The sequence below is a fragment of the Acipenser ruthenus genome, chromosome 16 (assembly GCF_902713425.1).
Source record: "Acipenser ruthenus chromosome 16, fAciRut3.2 maternal haplotype, whole genome shotgun sequence".
In the NCBI taxonomy this organism is placed as follows: domain Eukaryota; kingdom Metazoa; phylum Chordata; class Actinopteri; order Acipenseriformes; family Acipenseridae; genus Acipenser; species Acipenser ruthenus.
Genome location: NC_081204.1, coordinates 19,765,459 through 19,773,996, shown reverse-complemented (window position 1 = coordinate 19,773,996; position 8,538 = coordinate 19,765,459). Strand labels below are relative to the sequence as shown.

Sequence of the window (8,538 nt, the reverse complement as noted above, 5' to 3'; positions counted from 1 at the left end):
AAAAGTATGTACTGTATTGTACAGGGATCTGTATTGCAGGGGCCAGAGGGCAGCTGCCTACCCTCATCTACGTTTTTTTTTTTTTTTTTTTTCTTTTCTTTTAAAGCCACACCATTTAAGGTATTGACTGGTCCTCAGAGGGGACCTGCAAGACACTTGAACCAAAAATACTTCTTCATCATTTGCGTCATGTATTGCAAAATATTTTTTTTATTATTTTGCTGTGTCAGTAACCTATATGTAGACCTATATATTTTTTCTCCACCAGTAGAAAAATGGCAGATCGCAAGCTAAAAGCCTTTGCCACTAAACGGACATTAAGTAAAAAGGAACAAGATGAACTTAAGAAAAAGGTAAGTGACATTTACAAACCCTTTGCATGTTGTGTTTTCCATGCTGTTTAATATGTTGTTAATGTGCAGTTTTTATCCCCATAAAAGTAGAGGAGTCCATACATTACATGTCATTCTTTATTGAGAGGATCAGAATCTGTAAAGAGGTCTGACTGTCCTACAGTTTTACATGTAAAGCACATTTTAACATGCGCCTCGGTCTTGGGGCTTTACACTTTTCATAAGACTGACAGACTTTGTATTTACAGCCATGCTGGGGGATGTAGGTCTTTTTAAGCTGAAGTGTTATGCTGCAGTGTCTAATAAATAGGTAGTGCTGTACACGCACACACATTAAGTAAGGCTCACAAACAATGCGTTGTTCACTCAAATGTTGTGTTGAGTATGTTTGATCAAACTCATCTGTGTTTAGGAGGAAGAAGAGAAAGCTGCAGAAGTGTTTGAAGAATTTTTAGCATCCTTTGATGGTAGCGATGACAGCACTGTGAAGACCTTTGTGCGAGGGGGCATTGTAAATGCAACAAAAGGTACAGAATATGAATGTTGAAATCCTCCACTTCTTAAAACATGGTTTGTTTGATATAGCTGGTAAAATGTGTGAATCCACAACTGCTCTCCTTTTTATTTATTTTACATTACAGAGGAGGAAGCTGCAGAAATTAAGAAGAACAAACTATACCGGCCTGCGACGAAATTAACTCCAGTGCAGCAGAATAATGTTTTATCAACACCATCTTCAGACTCAAAGAAACCTGTATGTACCATTGGTTGCCAAATTGTCTTAATCTACTGATGTATCCAAACCAGGCAGACTGGGAACCGGCCTAATTTTTGTGTAACTCAATTATCATTAATTTTGAGCTAGCAATGCACTCGTGGCTATGGCTCAAAACCAAGTCAAGACATATTATTGTGTGGTATATATATATATATATATATATATATATATATATATATATATATATATATAATAAATATAAATTACACACATATATAGCGCTTGATTAGTAATGAAGTAGTGGAATTAATATTTTGTTTTGTCTGTCAGTTTATAAAGAAGAAAACGGAAGAGAAAAAGAAAAGTAACCTGGAACTGTTTAAAGAGGAACTCAAACAGTAAGTATTTGCGCGATACCTTGCAGTCTTTTTTGATTAGGGCAATGCGATTTCCACACTATAAAATCAACCTTGGGAAAAAAAAAAAAAATCTACATTTTAGGATACAGGAGGAGCGTGAGGAGCGATACAAAAGAAAAAAATGTACATCCGAACCCGGCAGCTATGGAGACATGGAAATGCAGCCGCCTCGACGGTCATGTAAGATAGAATTTCCTAACCTGCCTGACAATACTAGAAGTATGAAGATATTCCGCTTATCATGTAAATGTATAAAGATTTGATATGTACCATAATGCATGGTATGATCCTGGTTGTCTATATTGTATGATTTTTATTTTATCAGTTGTCCTGACCTGTATTGCTTGGTACATTTTCACTGCTCCAAGGTATATTTAAAGAAAAAAAAAAAAAGATCTACCACTGAACCACTTTCTTTTGTCTCCTAGTGTTTGATGATGATTTAGGAGACCCGCACACAACCAATTTGTATATCGGAAGCATTAACCCAAAGGTAATATGTACAATTTGTATGTATGTGTGTATATATATATATATATATATAGCAGCAGTGTGGAGTAGTGGTTAGGGCTCTGGACTCTTGACCGGAGGGTCGTGGGTTCAATCCCCAGTGGGGGACACTGCTGTTGTACCCTTGAGCAATGTACTTTACCTAGATTGCTCCAGTAAAAACCCAACTGTATAAATGGGTAATTGTATGTAAAAATAATGTGATATCTGTATAATGTGAAATAATGTATAATGTGATATCTTGTAACAATTGTAAGTCGCCCTGGATAAGGGCGTCTGCTAAGAAATAAATAATAATAATAATAATAATATATATATATATGTATATATATATATATGTGTGTATATATATATATATATATATATATATGTGTGTATATATATATATATATATATATATATATATATATATATATATATATATATATATATTGTGTATATATATATATATATATATATATACTGTATATATAGAATCCAGGTCAAGGGGGCTTATTTCTAGTTCTGGCTAATGAAGGCTATATCTTGGGGAAATGTTTTAATAAAGCTATTGTTTGTTTAACTGTGTTTACTGTGCCACAAGACTTAAACAAATCTTTTTTTTCTAGATGAATGAAGAAATGCTTTGTAAGGAGTTTGGCAAGTTTGGGCCATTGGCAAGTGTGAAGATTATGTGGCCACGGACTGACGAGGAGAGAACAAGGGTTAAAAATCGTGGATTTGTAGCTTTTATGACCCGAAAAGATGCAGAAAGAGCACTACAGGCACTGGATGGTAAGTGGTTATCTGTGTATCAGCAGGTGCATGATTAATAACATTGACCCTCTCGTCATACATTGAGTGCAGTCACACACATTGGTATCTGCTCCATTGATATCTGCTCCATTGATATCTATAAAGTGCTCCTATTCCTGGCAGTGAAAGTCACATTATAGAGTATTTGTCACTGGTCCTTATTTGCTACACTTTTAGTGAAAAGTATTTGCCATTTATTTGAAATATACCTTTTCAAAAGTAGACTGGTTAATATGAAGGCCTCTGTACAACAAACTTAGACCCATTGTTTCCGTATCTGATGCCGAGAGACTAATGCATGCCTTTGTTTCATCTAGAATTGATTATTGTAATGCACTTTATTTTGGTGTCCCAAAACGTGTGGTATCCCGCTTTCTTATCTTGGTGGGTTTTAATACAACTTTAAAATTGCTGCTTTTGTATTGTGTATACTGTTGTTTAAATAGGATGTTGAAATGGTCTGATTATGGCAGTTGTATGTGTGACATGCTATACAAATATATTGTGGTTTGTTCTCTTTTTCTGCTGTGTACGGTGCTTTGCGATACTTTTGTATGAAAAGCGTTATATAAATTCAGTAAATAAATAAAAACAAGGTTTTGATGAAATGCTATGAGGGATAATAACCATCCAGCAGGTTTGTATGTGCTTGCATCCTTCACACATTCTGCGTTTTATCAACACCATCTTCTGACTCAAAGAAACTTGGTTTTCATGTGTGGGTTTTATATTCACAGGCAAGGTGGTAATGGGCTTCGAAATGAAGCTGGGCTGGGGAAAGGCAGTCCGCATCCCCCCACACCCTTTGTACGTTCCTCCCGGTGTGCTGAAACTAACTACACCCCCCCCTCCATCTGGGTTACCCTTTAACGCACAGCCTCGAGAGAGGTTCAGAAATCAGGACGCGCCAAAACCACCCATTACTAGATCCAAGGAAGAATTTGACAAGGTAGTGTTTCCACGTTATGGGGGAAAGAGGTCTATGCATGCTTTTTATCTAGAGCAGACTAGAACTCAACAGGACTTTTGGTAGGTTGATCTACTGCATTTTAGTAGGGTGCAGTTTATCACTTACTTTAGTGTGTTATTTTCTAATTAGAATTTTTGTATGCAAGTCAGAAGAAATACATTCATTTTGCTGGAATAAATAGAACTTTCATTATAATTAGGGCTTCTGATTTTCGGTTTTAACCGATAAACCCGATAAAACACTCCCCAATACAAAAAATAATTAAATCGGTGGATAGCCAGTAAACACTGGAAAAACTGTGGAAATGGTTAATCTAGTCACGTTGACTTTACCCTTTTCCCATTAAAAAATAAAACCTACTACAAAAATAATAATAAATATATTTCCCTGTGCTGCTTGGCAATGTCCCGCCTTCCTGACTTGTATCTATCATTGATTCGTTCTGAATACTTTAAACCCGCCCCAACTACTGAGTGACAGCACATTCCTACATTTCTATTGGAGACACTGCTTGCAAGATTTAAAACAAGATTACAATCAAGATGGAGGCTTGTTAGTGGGATTTAAAGCTGTATTACAGTTAAAACATGGAGGATTTAACCCTTTGCAGTCCATTTATTAATTGCGCGTCAGGCACGTCAGGTCTAATTAATTTTCACACGCGCAGTTAATTTTAGACGCGCTGTTTAAAAGTATTTTTTTCCACAGTCAAACGGGTTTAAATGGCCCTGCATATCAACAATATAGCTTTCACCTATGTAAGAAATAAATAATAATAAAAATAATAGTCGTACATACCGATCAATCATCTCCTGATCACTCGTTTTATCACCAAACTCCTCAATAATCCCCAAGTCATTATTTTATTACTATAACATCTCAAAAAAGCTCTGCAAATGTCCGTGTTCTCTGTGCGCTGATTCACAGGCAGCCAGCTTGTTTACTTACGACCGCCCCGTTATCTGACACCAGGGCCATGTATGACTAATCATGAGATACGCCTTTTTTTTTTTGTCTTTTTTTTATCGGCTTGTCTCGGCTCCTGTCGCTCCCACTTGAATGGTTTTCTCGGCTTTTTCTGGAGAAAAAACGACTAGAAACCCGTTTTTTGCGTTGCTATAATGATGTCGGACCCAGTCCGACAAAGGACCTGAGAGGAATAATTGCAATGTCGGACCCAGTCCAACAATGGACCGCAAAGGGTTAAAACAGAATTGCGATGAAATGTACAAAAATGCCTACACACAAAAACCCCAGAAGAATGTGCCCGTTGTGGAAGACAGCAAAGGAAAGAAGGTACAACTTAAGTGTGCAAGTACTGTCGAGTTACTATACATATTTTGACACACACACAAAAAAAAATGCTCGAGCATTTTGGAAAGTAACCGAAAACACTAATTTCATAAATTATATAAAAAACGAAAGCCCCGAAAAAAATGATTTACATAAAACTCGAAAATAGCTAAAAATAAACACCGAAAAATACAATTAATAAAACCCGAAAAACAGAAGCCCTAATTATAATATGTATGTAATGGAATTCGTATTAGCTACAGAAAACAGATCGACTAAGATTATGATTGCAGTTTGTGAATGTTTTTTTTTTTTTTTCTTGATGCTATATATATATATATCCTGCAGTGTTTCACCTGTATATACTCACTTTCTTTATATTTTTACTATTTGATTTGACTTCACGTACAGACTCTGTCCGAAGCCGTAGTCAAAGTGGTTATCCCAACAGAAAGGTACACTTTCAATCCATTCTTACTACTACTGCTACTACGACTGACCAGCATTCTTACAACACACAGTTTAGAAGGAAAAGATCCTGTATTCCAGGTTACGAGTCTAAACCAGGAAGCCCCCCAGTCCTACGAGCAATCTCAAGAAATCAGTAAAAAGCTGAGAGAGAAGGAAGGTATTGATTGCTAAATACATAGCCCTAAACCAGAAAACAATATATATATATAAAAAATATTCTTTTTTAGTTTTTAAATAAACATTATGAATTGGTTTTGCCTTATTGGCCTAAAGGCCCTTGAATTCCATGTGTAATAGATGTAGTTCTACTGTGTGTTTAAAATAGTTAGCTGCTCTGTTGTTAAAGTGCACAGCTAGTCACTTCAGAGACTTCCAATGTCTTGCTCAGAGAATTGGGGACTCCTGCTATTCATAGTCATGAGTGTGGCTGGTCCTGGAGTCCTGGAGTAAAGTTCTGTGATAGCTGCAATGCTTCAAGGAACTCCTGAAAAAACATGTAGAATGACAACCATTGTGTGGGCCTGCCTAGCTTCTCGTGAATATATTCATTAAGTAAGCAGTATTTAGAATGTACTGCATGCAGGTAATGCTTGCCCTGCGGATTGTTTTAAGAACTACGTTCATCAAGTGTAATAAAAGAACAAATCATGAGATATGCCACATTCTTGTAGAAGAAATGTGTAAAATGATGCAGTACGTTTTGGCTTATGCTTTCATGTGCAACACTTAGTTCTGGCTTGAAATACAAATGTTTCAGCTATAACAGTAATAATTCTAGGATGTACTGGTGGCTTTTCAGCATTAGTAACATATATATATAAATTTGATTATTACCAGGGGACTGCAATAGCTCTATGTTAGTTAATTGTATTGATACATTTAAAAAGATATTACAGCAGAACAAAGCCTGTAGTAGCTAATAGTAGTAAGCAATGTTCTTTTCATAAAAATAGTTCTACCTATCTCTGTAGTTTGTTGTTTTCTGTGGGATTAGATACAGTTTTTGGTTTTGGAAACACTGCATGACCCCCTGCAGCTCATGAACTACACCAAACTAAGGGAGCCTCTGAAAAGCATTTCACTGTAGTGTTAGCTGGAGCATGTCGGCAGTGAGTGTAGCTTTTGCAGCCATTCAGTTTCACGAATTAGACATTTTCAAGGCCAGAAGATGAAAAGATATGAATATGTTCTGTATTTTTTTTTTTTAATAGGAACCTATTAGGGCTTATCCACAGAATGATTGAATTTGTGGTGCGTGAAGGACCCATGTTTGAAGCTATAATCATGAACAAGGAAAAGAGCAATCCAGACTTCAGGTAATCGCTGAGTAATGGTGCTCATCTTGCAATGTGTTGGAATATGAACTGGGGTGGGGGTGGGGGTGGGGGGGGGGGGGCATGGCATACATCCCCATTGTTCTGATCTCTTCAAGGAGGATGGAAAACAGCAGGAAAGTTTTACCAAATGGCTCAGTCAGTCCATGTGTTACACTGTTCACAGGATGAGTCAGTCAGTCAGTCTGTGTTACACTGTTCACAGGATGAGTCAGTCAGTCCATGTGTTACACTGTTCACAGGATGAGTCAGTCAGTCCATGTGTTACACTGTTCACAGGATGAGTCAGTCAGTCCATGTGTTACACTGTTCACAGGATGAGTCAGTCAGTCCATGTGTTACACTGTTCACAGGATGAGTCAGTCAGTCTGTGTTACACTGTTCACAGGATGAGTCAGTCAGTCCATGTGTTACACTGTTCACAGGATGAGTCAGTCAGTCCATGTGTTACACTGTTCACAGGATGAGTCAGTCAGTCTGTGTTACACTGTTCACAGGATGAGTCAGTCAGTCCATGTGTTACACTGTTCACAGGATGAGTCAGTCAGTCCATGTGTTACACTGTTCACAGGATGAGTCAGTCAGTCCATGTGTTACACTGTTCACAGGATGAGTCAGTCAGTCAGTCTGTGTTACACTGTTCACAGGATGAGTCAGTCAGTCCATGTGTTACACTGTTCACAGGATGAGTCAGTCAGTCCATGTGTTACACTGTTCACAGGATGAGTCAGTCAGTCTGTGTTACACTGTTCACAGGATGAGTCAGTCAGTCCATGTGTTACACTGTTCACAGGATGAGTCAGTCAGTCCATGTGTTACACTGTTCACAGGATGAGTCAGTCAGTCCATGTGTTACACTGTTCACAGGATGAGTCAGTCAGTCCATGTGTTACACTGTTCACAGGATGAGTCAGTCAGCCTGTGTTACACTGTTCACAGGATGAGTCAGTCAGTCTATATGTTACACTGTTCACAGGATGAGTCAGTCAGTCCATGTGTTACACTGTTCACAGGATGAGTCAGTCAGTCTATGTGTTACACTGTTCACAGGATGAGTCAGTCAGTCCATGTGTTACACTGTTCACAGGATGAGTCAGTCAGTCCATGTGTTACACTGTTCACAGGATGAGTCAGTCAGTCCATGTGTTACACTGTTCACAGGATGAGTCAGTCAGTCCATGTGTTACACTGTTCACAGGATGAGTCAGTCAGTCTGTGTTACACTGTTCACAGGATGAGTCAGTCAGTCTGTGTTACACTGTTCACAGGATGAGTCAGTCAGTCCATGTGTTACACTGTTCACAGGATGAGTCAGTCAGTCCATGTGTTACACTGTTCACAGGATGAGTCAGTCAGTCCATGTGTTACACTGTTCACAGGATGAGTCAGTCAGCCTGTGTTACACTGTTCACAGGATGAGTCAGTCAGTCTGTGTTACACTGTTCACAGGATGAGTCAGTCAGTCCATGTGTTACACTGTTCACAGGATGAGTCAGTCAGTCTGTGTTACACTGTTCACAGGATGAGTCAGTCAGTCTGTGTTACACTGTTCACAGGATGAGTCAGTCAGTCCATGTGTTACACTGTTCACAGGATGAGTCAGTCAGTCTATGTGTTACACTGTTCACAGGATGAGTCAGTCAGTCCATGTGTTACACTGTTCACAGGATGAGTC

The 8,538-nt window shown here is 38.2% G+C and overlaps 1 protein-coding gene across 2 annotated transcripts in view; it reads left to right on the top strand.

Annotated features, from left to right (window-relative positions):
* Nucleotides 1-8,538, top strand: part of LOC117963432 (U2 snRNP-associated SURP motif-containing protein-like) — a 29,684-nt gene that overhangs the window by 861 nt on the left and 20,285 nt on the right. Inside the window, exons 2-11 of one of the 2 annotated variants that reach the window (XM_058989001.1) lie at nt 272-353; nt 766-880; nt 995-1,107; nt 1,402-1,469; nt 1,573-1,670; nt 1,919-1,983; nt 2,609-2,774; nt 3,533-3,744; nt 5,470-5,513; nt 6,741-6,845. In XM_058989001.1, coding sequence (XP_058844984.1) covers nt 276-353; nt 766-880; nt 995-1,107; nt 1,402-1,469; nt 1,573-1,670; nt 1,919-1,983; nt 2,609-2,774; nt 3,533-3,744; nt 5,470-5,513; nt 6,741-6,845 — 1,064 coding nt within the window. In that variant the 5' untranslated portion in view covers nt 272-275. Of the gene's footprint in view, nt 1-268; nt 354-765; nt 881-994; nt 1,108-1,401; nt 1,470-1,572; nt 1,671-1,918; nt 1,984-2,608; nt 2,775-3,532; nt 3,745-5,469; nt 5,514-6,740; nt 6,846-8,538 lie in introns of both variants that reach the window. The other variant, XM_058989000.1, reaches the window with a different exon arrangement.